The sequence below is a fragment of the Rhamphochromis longiceps genome, linkage group LG13 (genome assembly GCF_057381845.1).
Source record: "Rhamphochromis longiceps isolate RC_006_pf linkage group LG13, R_longiceps_female_GT1.1, whole genome shotgun sequence".
NCBI lineage: Eukaryota > Metazoa > Chordata > Actinopteri > Cichliformes > Cichlidae > Rhamphochromis > Rhamphochromis longiceps.
Window position 1 is genome coordinate 31,990,202 of NC_140569.1, and position 15,452 is coordinate 32,005,653.

At 40.0% G+C, this 15,452-nt stretch overlaps 1 protein-coding gene across 6 annotated transcripts in view; it reads right to left on the bottom strand.

The window, feature by feature from the left end:
- The window catches only part of rasgrp3 (RAS guanyl releasing protein 3 (calcium and DAG-regulated)), a 43,523-nt gene extending 28,268 nt beyond the window's left edge, over positions 1 to 15,255 (bottom strand). Inside the window, exons 1-7 of one of the 6 annotated variants that reach the window (XM_085429013.1) lie at positions 12,756 to 13,043; positions 10,861 to 11,042; positions 5,415 to 5,493; positions 5,034 to 5,136; positions 1,143 to 1,205; positions 823 to 954; positions 305 to 452 (exon numbers count right to left, since the gene is read on the bottom strand). In XM_085429013.1, coding sequence (XP_085285139.1) covers positions 305 to 452; positions 823 to 954; positions 1,143 to 1,205; positions 5,034 to 5,136; positions 5,415 to 5,484 — 516 coding nt within the window. In that variant the 5' untranslated portion in view covers positions 5,485 to 5,493; positions 10,861 to 11,042; positions 12,756 to 13,043. Of the gene's footprint in view, positions 1 to 304; positions 453 to 822; positions 955 to 1,142; positions 1,206 to 5,033; positions 5,137 to 5,414; positions 5,494 to 10,860; positions 11,043 to 12,755; positions 13,044 to 15,189 lie in introns of those variants that run through there. The other 5 variants (XM_085429010.1, XM_085429012.1, XM_085429011.1 and 2 more) reach the window with 5 other exon arrangements.
- Positions 15,256 to 15,452: the final 197 nt, after the last annotated feature.

Sequence of the window (15,452 nt, forward strand, 5' to 3'; positions counted from 1 at the left end):
TCATTTTTTAATAAAACTGTATTGAGGAGAAGCCTAATATGGCCATCTGTATTTAATAAACCTGTGAGCCTTCTTTTTACTATTTAAGTTTTAGATTTCCTCATGGTGACATGTCCCTATGTGGTGTCATAATTAAACTATTTATTTTCCCTGACCACACTAGTACAGTAGCTGTAGAATAGTTATGAAGGAGAAGTTTGTATATAGAGCACTAAAATGGTGTTAGGATTCATCCTCTGCTGACAATGAATTCCAGAACCATCCCTGAGCCACAAAGCAGCCATCACTCAACAGTTGAATGTACCGATATCCTTCGGATGGATTTGAATTCCAGGAAGGTGAGATGCTCAGCCAGCTCTATGGGTTCCAGGTGGTCAAACAACAGGGAGGCCTTCCCTTTTTTGGTTTGCTTTTTCCGCTGGGTAATCCTTCTCATCCAGTCGTATGATGGACTGCAAGAAGAACAAATGAGAAGCAATTAGCCACTCGAATAAAAGCATAAGAATCAACGGAACAGTTCTTTGACATGTTTAAGCTTTAGATGTGCACTCTTTAAATCTCATGGTTGTGTGACTTAATTTGGATTATTTTATTATTTAGAACTGTAAGTCATACAACACCAGTGTAGCCTTTTGATGGTAAAAATAAAGAGCTGGAAATAACCAAAATATTGTCCCCTTTAAATAAAAAAGTTTTTATTTTATTATTATTTTATTTATTTTATTTTTAAATTTTACCCAGCCCAGATGTTACATTTTGTTAAAATTGAGTGATTATATCAAGAGTTTCTTCAGCTACATCTGTGTGCCTTTGATGTCTTACATGGTTGAGATGTCGATGAATTTGAAATGCTCCTCACAGCCAAGCTGAGCTGCCACGTCTCTGAACTCCTCTGTTATTCTAATCAGACCCAAGTCCAGGTTGAACTCTGCAGGAAATGTTACTATCCAGTACCTAAGTACACATATTTGAAATTATACATCAAATAGATAAACATGGGACGAATGCAGATTATAGTATATCCTTTATTAGTGTGTGACAGACCAGGACATTTATGACATGTAAGCCCCTTTACGATGGGTGGTATGATGCAGGAAGTTTGACTGTCTGACATGTAGGAGAATGTATGAATACCAACTTACCTCATTAAATAACAAATCTTCAGCCTGGTTCTTTGGCAGTTGTCACCGCTGCAGTTACGGTACGTGGGCTTAAGTTAAGGACATTTTTCAAGATTTAACAAAACCAGCAAATCAACAAAATAAGGAATTTGTTTGAGTACAAAAACACAGAATCGCCATCTACTTTTGGAATGGCATGTGTGAGATAGAGGTTGTTTGTTACACTCTGGACAGGTTGCCTCTAACGCAGAGAGGCAGGCAATAATTCACACCTAAGGAATTTAGAATCACCAGTTAAGCTAACCATGTGATTTTGCAAACCCAAAACTTAGCTGCTTCAAGGCAAGAGTGCTAACCAATGACTGTTTTCTATAGTCATTGGTGCTAACCATCTTGTCACTATGCTGCCCTCAAGCTTTGCCTCTAATGGATTATGCAGGACATCTCATCCAGTTACCATCAGCCTTCTGCCTGACGCCTTATTGACTTGGATTAGGAATGCAAAAGGCAAACACCTAGTAGCTCAGCGCAGTCGTGTGGTGTGTGAGAGTAAGGACCCAAGATTTCTCACTTACCACTCAAGCTTAGTGAGCTTTATTTACAGGATTGGCAAAATGGCAAAAACAGGAACGGAGGAGCTACCAAAACCTAAACTGGGGACAACTAACCAACTAACCTGAAACCATTAGGACGCAGAGTGATGACACAGAGACTGTAGGGCAGAGAGATGCAGAGATACACCGAGTAACACAGACGGAGTAACGACGAGCAAAGGCAAACACACACTATATATACACAGGCATGAACATGAGGGAACAGATGGCAACACAGCTGCAACTAATTGGGCAAGACAAGACAAGGAAGTAAAGCAGAATACACTAACATGAGACAAGACCATCTAAAAGTAAAACAGGAAATCCACAGACGAAACTCAGAGGCACACAGAACAGTGGGAACACAGAACCAAAACTAACAAAGACACATCCAGAAATCAAAGATTATTAATACCAAACAGAAAACACTGTGTTGCCGACCCAGGACATTAGTAATACTAATTTCGGTCATAAGGGTGGTACTTTAAGAGCCATATATTTTATGAGGTGGTACTCTTGTGAAAAGTTTGAGAATCACTGCTTTACTGTAAACATGACATCAAAGCTAACTGCAAGAGACAGAGTGTTGCTAAAGTGGAGTGTGCCAATACTTAGGGAGGTTTAAAGTAGAACTGAAGAAGTTTGCAGGATTGTGCATTTCTGCTCAAACTCTTTCTTAGACCAATCACTTTGATCACAACGTTTTTTCTGTGAAGTGCTCTATGGGCTGTTTTTACCCACTTTGCTGTCAGTTAGCTTTGGGGTAGCACTTAAATAGACTATTGAAAGAAAGATCTTGTGCATGTCCTTGTTAGCACAGTGAGTTTGGTGTTATATTGTTGCCTACCAACAAAACAGGCCATGTTGCAAAGTAACATAACTGTAATTTAACAAACTACTTTGTACAAGGAGAAAAGTACTGCATATATTACTTATTACTCCATTACAGGTCACCTTTCCTGCACATACATAAGAGGTGATGATTCTACAAAGTCATGTTAGAGTATACCTTCCTTCACTCCTAAGGTTTAATGTAACATGGCATATTTAAGTCAATAAGAAAGATTTTTAACAATTAGAAAACATTCCAGACATCGATTTCTGTAGCTCAGCAGGTAGAACAGGTCATTTACTAATCAGAAGGTTGGTGGTTTTGTCCTTGGCTGCTCCAATCTGGATGTCAAATATCCATTGGCAAGATACTAACCTCCAGCTGCTCTCTAATGCATCCATCAGAGTGTGAATGTGCGTGACCATTAGATGGAATGCACTTCAGTAGAAAGAGCTGATATGTGGTTAATGAGGCAAGTTATATAAAGTGCTTCTAGTTCTCAGATAGAGTAGAAAAGCGCTATATAAGAACTAGTCCATTTACTGTTACCCATCAGTTTTTCCAGGACCATACCAGCAAGGTCAAATTGCACTGCTCAGAGAAACTGCAAAAGCATGAGAACTAATTCCAGACTGTGCAGACCTCACTTAGCATGATAAATATTAAAGTTCACAACAGTGCATTTACAAAAAGACTCAATAAGTATGGCTTATTTGGAAGGGTTGCTCGGAGAAAGCATCTTCGCTCTAAAAAAAATAAACATAGACCCTCTATGCAAGCTAATCTGGAGGTTAATAGCTAACAATTACAGAGAATTATGACCTAAAGTTTGGGATGAATCTAAATGAAGATGCTCACAGCACAGGGCCTACTGCAACTCAGAACAGAGTATTCAGGAAATATTCCTGCATTATTATTTTATTTATTTAATCTCTGTTTTAGACAATGAAAAAAAGTTAAATCTTTTTCTACAGTAAGTGGACACATCCCAAAAGTGCTTTCGCTGATAAAATCTCCCCAGGCTCATCTGGGAGACTGTCAGGAGGTCCTGAAAGGAGGAGGAAGTGGAGGAGATCAGCAGGAAAACAGATATAGAGGGAAGAGAGGAAGGAGACAACAACAATGGTGTGTGTGTGTGCGTGCGTGCGTGCGTGCGTGCGTGCGTGCGTGCGTGCGTGCGTGTGTGTGTGTGTGTGTGTGTGTGTGTGTGTGTGTGTGTTTGTGAAAAAACTCTAAAAAAATTTAAAATAGGCTGGCATTACATCTCCATTACACACAAGGTCTGTTAGAAGTTTTAGTGAAGTTATATTGTGATGGTTACTTGTTGGGGGGTTTCTCCATGTGTCTGATTACTGGAGTAAGAAAATAAAGTCTGATCTATAACAACATAGTTAAAAAAGAAAAGGCTATGGCCGAGTCAAAGTCCAGACCTCAGCCTCAAAATGCTGTGACAAGACCTTAAGAAAGGGGTGCATAAATGAATGTCAGTGCACTGAAGCAACTTTCTAAAGACGAGTGCTCCAAAAGTCCTCCACAACTATGTAAGAGACTGAAAAGTCATAATGCCTTCAGGCATTGCAGCTAAACATGCTTCTGTAAGCTGCTTAATCATTTTTCATATCATTTGTATTTTGCCTTAGTTTGTATTAAGTACATAAAAACACTTTTCGGGATGTATTTAAATTAATTTAGATCCTGGCAAGTTCCAGATGATTTTTTATTTCAGTATGTCCTGATACATAAGGGGCGATCGTGGCTCAAGAGTTGGGCATTCGCCTTGTAATTGGAAGGTTGCCGGATCGAGCCCCGGCTTGGACAGTCTCGGTCGTTGTGTCCTTGGGCAAGACACTTCACCCATTGCCACCGGGCGCCAGAGGCTGGCGCTACATTGTAGCGCCAGCCTCTGGCAGCTACATTGTAGCCACAGCCACCCCAGGGTGGCTGTGGCTACAATGTAGCATCCACCCATTCACCAGTGTGTGAATGGGTGGATGACTGGATGTGTAAAGCGCTATATAAATACAGGCCATTTACGTACACCCTTAGAATTGCAGTGGATGTGCTGTCTTTTCACCATGACTGTATATACTTTGGTAACAGGGTAGTTATACAAAATTGAATGAAGTTGGCGTTTGAATTTACAGCAGGTAAATAGCTGCATTACAACCATTTGTCTCTAATAGTACAACAAACCACCTACTGAGCAACTCCAAGGTCACTGATCCAAGCTAAGATCAATACCACTTATTTTACATCAATGTTCACGGCACACCAAGAGAGCAGCTGAGAGAGATGCAGCTGCTTACAGAAAGCATCAAATATCATTTAAGAGACTGTCTGGAATACCATTAACCAAATAAAAGCTTAGGTGAGATTTCCTGTAAGGTGAATGAGCCCTCCAAGCTTCAGCCAGCACTTCAATATATTGTTGGACCATTTCACTAATGTGTATGAGCAACGAGTCATGATTTCTACAAGATAGGATATATCATCAGAAGTTTTCGCGCCAGTTCAGAGGATGTAACATACCAACGGTGCATCAGCAGCACAATGCGTGGGAGGGGGTTAGCCTGCAGGTCACCACTGTCATCTGTGAAGAGCAAATCCCAAATTTCAGTCTGAATTCTTACTGCTTTCTCACTTACCTAGCTCAAAATAAAATGTTGGTGATACACTGTTTTTCTGAATACAGAATTAATGCAATTATGAAGAATTGAACAGACACCAAAAATTAGGGGTGTCCCAACACTTTTGCACAATGGTATAAATTTAGGGACTGCCTAAGTTATTCTCTGCAAATTACCACAAACTAATTGCAATGCAGTGAATAAGGGACCTTTAGGACCCCTGATGGTCTGTGTCACTCACCAAATCCATGAATGCATTCATTTAAAAGAGCATCAAGAGACGCTGCCTTCCCCAGTGTGGATGATCCCATGACGCCAAGCTGGAAGGAGGACAGAGAGTATGTCATTAGAGGGAGAGCACATCTGGTAGGACAGGAAAGAACACGCTGTAAAGAGCAATTTCTGATCAAGTGAAGAGGATGTATTGCCAGTGCTAATGCTAATCTGTACATGGCAAAGAAGGCAGGGAGTCTAATCACACTTTGCTTGCACAATAAGATCGCCTTCACTATTTGCTCACTATCCACAGAGCAGAGGCGATTCGTTTTTCCATGAAAGAGCAACAGTGGGTTTCACCAATGACCATGCCGTCCCATACGCCCGAGTCCATACAACATGATCACTCAAAGAGGAATGATTATCTCATGACAATCTATTATATCAAGCCTAGTATGAGTATTGTTTTTTAACAACAATCTATGCATTTGGGAACTGAGGAAATCAACTGATGCAAATCATTTGACTGGGTTACAGGTATGGACTGCATTTAGAAAAGTTCTAGATGTAGAACCACAAAACCACTGTTAGAGTGAAATGTGGTTTTGCATGTCTTGCTGATGAAATAAGCAAGAACTGCATTGAAAAAAAATGCCTTTGGTTTCCAACAAATATTGATCAAATCATTGATCAAAGGATACAACAGTTTTCTGGAGGGGGGAAGGGGGTTAACTCTTGTTTTATGGTTTACTGCTACTGTGTCCATTTGCATAAGACAGGCTACAAAGAGGGGTTTTTAACCTACACGAATCCTCCAAATTTCAAACAGTACATAGCTCAACTGTGCAGACGTGGAATGCTGACTGAGTGACAAATGGCCCAAACAGTCTAGTGTGCTTTTTTGTTACATATACACACTCTGATTTATAGCTCTTTATGGGTTCCACAAACTTTGGAAAAACCTGCATTCCCACATTCAGAGATTTTTGGTTGTGTTGGAGAGTGTGAGAATACCTTACTAGTTGATGCACATTCACATATTCACCTATAAAACTGAACTATAGGTAGTGACCAAAAATTTGAAGTGAGCAGTGGTAAATGAGCTTTGAAAGGTGTCTAATCTTAGCACAAGAAGCAGGGTAATGGCAGGCACTGAAAGTAGAGTAATCCCTCTCACTGAAAGTAGCCAGCTGATGTGTCTTCAGTATCTGAGAATGCCTGCTGGACATACCCTAAGCAACTCATAGGTGAGGTATTTTAGCATGCTAATGGTCAGAGCAGACCCCAGGCCAGACCTGGTTTATGTCATGAGCTCGATTCTTAGAAGGTTTGTGAAAATGACTGCTGGCTCTTTAGCTACTAAAGGCTCCAGTGTGTTCGTGTTTGTCTGGTGTTTGCTGCTGGATAAGAAGACATTTAAAATATGACATGCTGCAGTCAGGATTGAGAATTACACAAGCCAGTGCATCTACAGTTAGCACAATTAGCTGAAAAAAGCCAAAAGTGATCATTCTCTGAGGGTATAACTTAATAGTGTCACTGTAGTTTTACATGCATTTCAGAATTCACACCAAAATAGAGAGTGTGTGTCATCAATAGCATCAGGACTCTCATATACGTATCTCAAATGGCACATTTGAATGAATTCCTTTTCATTGCATAATAGCAGACTACAGCAGACACTATTTATGTGGCTTACTAAAGGTCTTTTTATTTATCACGGTAAAATGTCTTCATATAAGTAAAACAATTAAAAAGTTCTAATTTAAATTTTTCTGAATCAGTAGCTTCCTTTCTGATTCAGAAAATGTATAAATAGTTAAGGGTATTGGTAGTTTTACATCTATCAGTTATATTAGTTATTGGCAAGTTATCCAACTGTGTACACTCAGACACAGGCAAACACAGACACACAGAATGCTGATGTTGACGCAAGTCTGTATAAATTAGATGTTTGCAAGGGATGTCTTTTTTTGCTTCACCAAGGTGATGACATGCTTAGCCATTAACAAGGTCAGAACCACCAGAGGCCCCATCTCCCATGATGCACTGCTGATCCTTATTCAGCTGTCTAAATGACGTAGTTGGCTGCCTACGATACTGATTTTCCAAGTAGCTCGGCACCTCAACAAACCAAATCAAGTGTGACATCACTCATTAAATGTCAGAGCTTTAGTCTTGGTGTGGAAAATTCTGCCAGACGCTTTTCTTTCCAAGCTCCTTAGACTATGTGCAATATGCAAAACATAATACATGCAATGGTGTACACACATACTTGTCAGGGGCTGGGTCTGTGATCCAGCACTTTCAGTTGTTTTGATCTCTTTCGTTATATGTTGAAGATAATGTGGAATGTTGGATTATTATTAATTGGCAGTGAATTTTAGTTTCACTCAGGCCTTCTGTGCTAGTTGTTATGTATTTCTTGTCCACGTGTTTCATGTTGTCAAGCCTGTGTTGTCATGTCTACGTCTCTCCAAGTTTCCTGTTTTATTTTGAAAGTCTTGTGTTTCTTAGTTCAATGTGTTTAGCTTTACTCTTCCCCTCTGATGTCATTATGTTCATTTGTGTCAGCTGTTTCCCCAGGTGTTTCCACTTCCTCTGATCACCTCCTTTGTGTATTTAGTCTGTGTGTTTCATTCAGACTCTGTCAGGTTGTGGTCGGTCCTTCATATTGCGTCAAGTTTAAGGTAATGCATGTTCATTCCCAGTTTCCTGCATGCACATGTTCTGAATTCATGTTTTTGTCACAGTAATCCTAGTTTAGTTTTTCCAGTTCAGGTTCTAGTTTAGTTTTCGCCCCGCTTGCCTTTGCTTTGTGTACTCTTATGAGCCACAACAGCCCACTTTTTGTTCAAGTCACATTTCACGCTCCATTTTCAGTCTGCATTTGCGTCTCTCTACACACAGTCAGCTTCCACTGGTTGTGACACATGCTCATGTTTTCAGTGACCAGTCTGTGAACTGCTTTATAGAGATACACTTCACATCATATTACACATTCCTGCCAAATGATTTAAGTCTCTTTGGGAATGAAGTATGTGTTCATGTTCAACCCTGGATAATATGGATGGTATATTATTTATCTTTCCTGGCTTTGCTGGTGCTTGCAAAGCATTTCTCTCTATGCTGACAGCTTTGATAAATCCTTGTTCACCCAGGTGACATGAACACGAGACTATTTGTTTCTGAAAGATCCACAAAGGTCCCCAATCTGTTGTAGGGCTAACACAGAGCTGCAGACAACCATTCAAGTTCACATTCACACCTGTTTGGAATAATCGGTTGACCAAAGGACACTAATTGCATCTTTGGGCTCTTTATAATGGCTTTCAGCTCCTGATCAATATGGTGGCGTTTCCCACCAATGTGTCTTATTTTTCCGTGATGTAGCATGTTGGTAAGGTTCTGGAGTTCTTAAAGGTCTTAGTTTTTGGTGTCAGATGTATTTGCTAAGCTTTTGACTTTCTAAGCAAATGAGTAACTTTTGGGGCACTTTTTTGTCTCAGGTGGCAGAGCAGGTCACCTACTAAATGGAAGGTTCGTGGTTCGATCCTTGAGTCTGCATGCCCAAGTGTACTTGGTTAGAGGTGATTCTGTACATGTTACAAATATTTCAAATTGAGGGAGAAGTACCATCACACACCAGCCTCATCACAAATGGTTTCAATGGAAGGGTGACCGTCAGGACTGAACCAAGGAGCAAATGTGCTGAAAATCAATGTTAGCAGGATTTATGGAGTGATTAATGAAAAGTTTGCGTTTTTGGTTCAAATGGAGTGCTCACATCCGTAGAAAGGCACCACCAGCCAATTTACCTTTTTACCTCTTCTTCACAAACTGGTGACAAAGTACTTTCCTACAGGTCAGGCGAGAGACACAACAGTCGGTGTCTACATCTATAAAACACAAAAGCGCTGTGCTGTTTTGGATCAGTGTTGGGGATTTTTGTACAGCACCATCAGATTTGGAGTCACTGTGCAATACCATCTGAAAAGACTCTGAGTGGCCACAAAACGCACACAATGGAGCGATATCAGTTTGGGAATGGAGAGCCTGGATCTCGTCATTGTTGAAGCAGTTTAGGCTCACCCTCACAGAGACTGGCTCCTCAAGAATGCTTGAATGCATTACTAGAACGCTTGCCTAAGAGTTCAAGCTATATTAGAATTTGTTTGCACATACTTCATTTCACCGATTTCTAATTTTCCTATTAAGAAACAAGCGTCATGATTTTTGGACGGCACTAAACAACCTCAACATATCAACTTACACTCCAGTAGACGTGAGGTAAATACTGGCTAAAGTGGCATTTTATACTGATAACTTAAGAATACATAATAATTAAAAATAATAATTAAAAAAATAAAAAATTCTAACACGCATCACAAACATGTCTGTGGAAGCACCTCTTTTTCATTCCCTGTTGAAGAGATCAAATGTGACAGTCCTCTGGGTAACTATACATTTCGAAGGTGTTGGTACACGTTTGTAGCACATACTGTGTTTGTAGGAAGCTTCCCTTAAGAACAATTTCAGTCTGGACCTGCAAATACAACACCTTGCTCAATGTCCCACAGACTCTAACAAAGTCTCTAGTCTAACACAAGCATTCAGCCTTCAACATTCACACTTCAGGCTAATTTAGTGTCCAAACCACGCATATCTTTGGAAAGTGGGAGGAAACCAGAGCCCCAAGAGGGAAACTCATGCAAACTCAGTCAGCAGTTAAACATAATTTCATAACTTCACCACAACAACAATAGCCTTTCTTTGTCACACATTGGAATAAACATGTTACCCTTTTAATCACAGCTCACTCCCTCAGCATTGGGAGGGGACACAATTGTTGGTCTTGACTTGATCTAAACTGTGCTGCGTTATGGATGTGACTCAGTGATTTAGGGTCAAAATATTCAGTAAATGCAAAAGTCTCCACAATTCAGGCATTGAGTCTTAATGCTTTCTGCTGCTAACAATATAATTCACAAAAAACAAACTGGCCATTCTGAAACTTTCAAAGTGTTCTTGTGGGCAATGTGCTGCTTTCACAATGTATCAGACATTAATGACTTGTGTGTCATGTGTTTTTTTGCTCCCGATTTCACAGCTTGTTACAGTCGGCGGTACCCTTTGATTTGTGCTTTTTCTCCATCCACAGTAGGTCACTGTGTATCTCTCTGGCTTTAGCACAAAATGATGCAGCCAAATGTGTAATCAAGGGACACTGTTCAGAGGCGTAATCTCACAAAAAGCGCCACCTCTGAACACACAGACGGTGCATTGCCTTAAAAACCCTGAATTGCTGAACGCTGAAGCCTAGTTCATACATAGCAAAGCCAGAGCTACTTCATGCATTTAACTGACTTTTCCCCCCCATTCTTTCATGAGTTAAACTACACGCAGTTACATTTTGTTCTTGCTACAACAGAATTTATAGGAAAGGGGGAATAAAATCTCCCAGATCTTACCTTCAAAGAGCTGAATATGAGCAACCATCCAGGCTAAAGATCAGCTTCTGTTACTGAGATAACTGCAGGCTCCTACTGACTGTCAAGCACAGAGACTCCCATGGTAGCACTTACTACGCTATGACCTCCTCCTCCTCTTAGTAAACACAGCAGCCTGGAGGAGCAGCGGTCGGCCATGTGACCTTAAACACACAAGCACAGTGATTGCACTGGAAGATTGCAATCACCGGATTTCAGTGCAGTGTTGATCTAACAAGTTAGATGTGCACTGGATTGCAGTGCACTGGAAAATGAATTATTTTGTCATATAATTCATTTTAGCATCTCAACAGACATTTCCAGTCTCCATCTGTTATAAAGCAATTTAATCTATTCTGCACTCTCACAGGTTCAAGCTGTGCAGGCTCATATGCAATTATGGCCTCTTCATCAGAGGTCACTTGCTTTTACTAAATATACCATATTATGTTGACATTTTAATAAAAATGTAAAAAAAGAAAAAGAGTGAAGAGCAGGATGACAGTTTTCCAAAGCAATCTAAAAAAGTGTTTTGGGTTTTTTTTTTTTTTTTTTATAGTTTTAATTGATTTGTGTCATCTGGTTTCATAGCTCAACCTGCATAGCTGTGTTTGCAAATACTGTGTAATGTGCAATGCTTAAATTATCAGTCCTACTGTGGAGCGCCATGACTAAGGTCACATTCATATAGAAAGTGGTTCCCTTGTGCCGTGTCACCTTATCGGTTGGTTGGTAGTTGACATTCCAGCCTCTGGTTGTCTTTACTTCCCAGTCAAATGTCAATCAGCAGTATCCTAAGTGTCCCAACTGTGTTATTTTCCCTGTTTTTACTTGAAGTCGTGGTGTCATCGACTTTCTGTAGTCTCTACATCACTGATAATCTCTAAACGTGTGAAGAGGGCTTAACATTGGTGTGTGAGAAACACTCCCCAAATTTGATTGAGTAAGATGAGTATGACTTATCTCCTTTCATTCCAGTGGTTTATTTTGGACGCTGTACAATTATGTAATCAGCAGTACTGAATGCTGCACTGCAGTGTAATAGGACAGGCCATAAGATCATTATTAACTATCACTAGTGCTGTTTCTGTGCTGTGACTCTTTTTTTTTTTTTTTTTTTGTTTTTGGAAAACAATTTTTAAAAGAAGAAAACTTACATATCCTGCTAGCACAGGGATAGAGCTGAGGATGACTTAGACCTCAGAGGGATAAGTAAAGAATATCACACAGTAGCCTTAAAAGCCTGTGGCTCACAGACTGATGAGTTACTCATTTCCAGGTTTTGCCATTTAAATGCGATGTAAGTTTATAAGCGTAGAGTCTGTTTGACTATAAGTAACAATACAAGGCAGGGACAGTTCACAGAAAGGAGTGAGTTCCCTGCAGCACTCAGTAGAGGTTTCTCATTAAACCTGACACTAACTGTACTGAAAAGCTGCAGCCAGCCCAGTAACCCTATGAATAAATGCAACTGCATTAAATCTTCCAGGGACAGAGTCAGATTACCATCAGTCAAATCTGTGTGGTGGCCGTGACAGCCAATGAAAAAATTATTCTGATGAGGTGATGCATGTGTTTATGGACATACGCAGCTGGAGCACATAGAGGTTTCGAAGTGACTGGTTGCTTTTGTCATATGTTAGTCAGTCATAGTCCCGTGTAAGTTTCAGAAATGACTGTCATATTGTGTGGATATACAACGAGCTGAAGACTATAAAGACCCAGCTATGTTATCAGTATCCATCAGTCCAGCCAGGAAAATGCCATAATATGTAATTAAAGCACAATAGAGTTCACATTTCAACTCTTGATTCCTAATTTTGTAGCTCAAGTCAATTTTTAGTTTAGCTGCAGGTTTCAACACACAAACTTCTTACCTCATCTGAGACTCTGTCAGGGTCTACCAGAACATCTCATGGATCTGCCTTTTAAACATGTCCGTGAACAGATACACCTTTTAGTCTGTTCAAATGAGCATTAATATTAAAATCCACCTGGACTGAAAAGGTTGCTGCTAAAACCAGAGCAGCGCTCCAGCTGTCAGAGCTCCGTTAAAGTATCGTCCAGCCCTTTCTTCAGCTTGCTTCTCTATCTTTGTAAAGCCCTTCGTCTCAGCTGCATACAGTTATAGTGTGTATTCAACCAGCACTGATCTCAGTCTGTTTTTGTTTGTCTAAATGGCCACTAGACTTCCTTCAATTCTTTCCCAACTTAGGTTTCCTGCCTGCGTTGGTTGGTCGGGCTAAATATAGGGACCACACACGGTAAAGAGGGGGTAAAGAGCAGAGCAGGAAATCTATCACAATATGCTTTTGCGCACATTGATGTTTGCCCGTCAGTCGTGATAACTTTGTTCAGTGCATTTCACCAACTGTGTCTGGTGAAATCCGCAGTTGCAAGTTGGATGAGTTATTTTCTTTCTTTCTTTTTTATGTTTCTGAGAGTGACGTTCTACAGCACGGGTGCAGTACGCACATGTGTGATCCTGCATTGTCGCTGTGTGCCTCAGTGAGTGGGTCACCCTATCCCATATTCCACTCTAATGACGTTGTACACATTGTTTTGTCTCTCTGGGCTTCTAAAAATGTCTCCCTAAACAAAAGCAATGACTGCACATCCTGCTGCCTGGCTGGACAAAAAGAACTGAACTCCAACTTTTATTGTCTCAGACACACAATTTCAATTAAAGACTGCGCGATAACTACTGTGGGGGATGGTTAAGTCTCCTTACATTCTATTTTTCCCCCCTTTGTCTTCTTTAGGCTGCAAAGACGAGGAGGAGGACAATTTTTAACACACTTGTTTGCCTTATTAGCATGTATCTCTGTTTGTGTAATGCACTGATACAGTCAGTCCTGCTACATTTATCTAAATGTCATCACATCTGTCTAATATGTATATGCAGTCTATGCTCCACATAGGGCGTAAAGCATTTAGAGTTGATGTGCTTCACAACAAATGCACATACATATTATTTCAGGGTCTTCCTGCGGTCCTAACCTTTAAATATAACCTCTCTTCTTCCTCTCCTGGCCTGTCTCCCTTACATCTTTCTCAAATGTAAGTAAGGTTGCTCAGTTTTTTCTACACTATGTGACAACCTGCAAACAAGCAGTTTGTGTTTTTATTGATATTTGTTAAGCTGTTAGAAGTGTTGCAAAGTGTGGCCGCAGCATATAGATATCTGCACTCTGGCTTACTGCATTTGGTTTTGTCTCATTTATACCTCTAAAAGCACCAGTGATGGAAGATAACCAGTTACACCCTGACAAACTTTACTGCCTCCAGTTCAGTTGGTGAGCTAACCAGTGCATTCCTTCTTCTTAAGAATACAGCAGAATTTTGGTTAAGCTGTAGCTAAACGTTCGGTATCTTTCTGATTTATCTGATTTATTATCTCTTGTAATGGGAATGCAAAAGGTTACCACTGTCGCCTTGCAGCAAGGTTCTTGCTTGAACCCTAACTTTGGACTTTTCTTTTGCTGGATGAGAGGTAGATGAAATGCTTGCAGTGTGCATAGAATGAAATATTGTATGACTGGATAGTTACATTTGGCTGTGAGTGGTCAGTAAAGACTCAATAAGTGCTAGATAAATGCCAACCCACTTCCATTTAAGATGGTGCTCCAGTAAACAATTACCAAATTTCAACACTTGGAGCTTTTGCTTAATTTGTTGTCTAACACTGAATGAACAGACTCACCTGGCCATGAAACTGCTTATCAGTTAATTGATCAATAGTCTAATTACTATTAAGACTAGAGGTTATAAAAACTCTTGAAGAGTTTATTTTTTAAAAGGTTTTAAAGCAATTAAAAGAAATGTAAAAGTCTACACTACATCATATCTTCAATATTTCTAAGCTAAATAGCTATTTCCAAGCTGCTGATTTCTGTGTCACGTGAAGTAACGGAATATTCAATTAAATGTCTTTTTGAAATCAAAAGGACAGCTTTTAATGTGCTAGATGGAGGTCTAATGTGAAGTCACTAAGTTCCATCACAAACTACAAATAAGTGAAATAATCCAAATGGAGTCCAGATGTTTCTTTAAATCATCTGTTAAAGCAACCATGACCTGTCAGGTGCTTTGGTCATTCAAGCTCAAACTTTACCCTTGCAGAGCACAGTATGACCCCTGATTGGTGGGAAGTACTGTGTAGGAATAAAAGAAAATGTTTCAAATATGCCACATTATCCCAGAGCAAAACAATAACCTGCAATAAGACTACTTCCTAAACTAACTGCAAGCTGTATATGCGTGGTTTAAAGTAATAACCAATTATACTCACATCTTAAAATATGCACCTACCTTACTGTGAACACTGCCAGCTTACATCTGCTACAGAAATCATGATCCTATTGTTGTACTCATCAGGATAACCAGCAATATGCAGAAAACTCAAACTGCCGCAGGTTATCTTGCTACCCAAAGATTCCCCTCCCATCCTGGCTTTTTTTTTTTTTTTCACACACTCAGTCCAGAAATAGATTCAGAATTTACTGAAAACAAAGGGTGGTGTGCAAGACAACTCTGTCTCTATCTGTACCAAGACTACTCACTGATATTTGCAG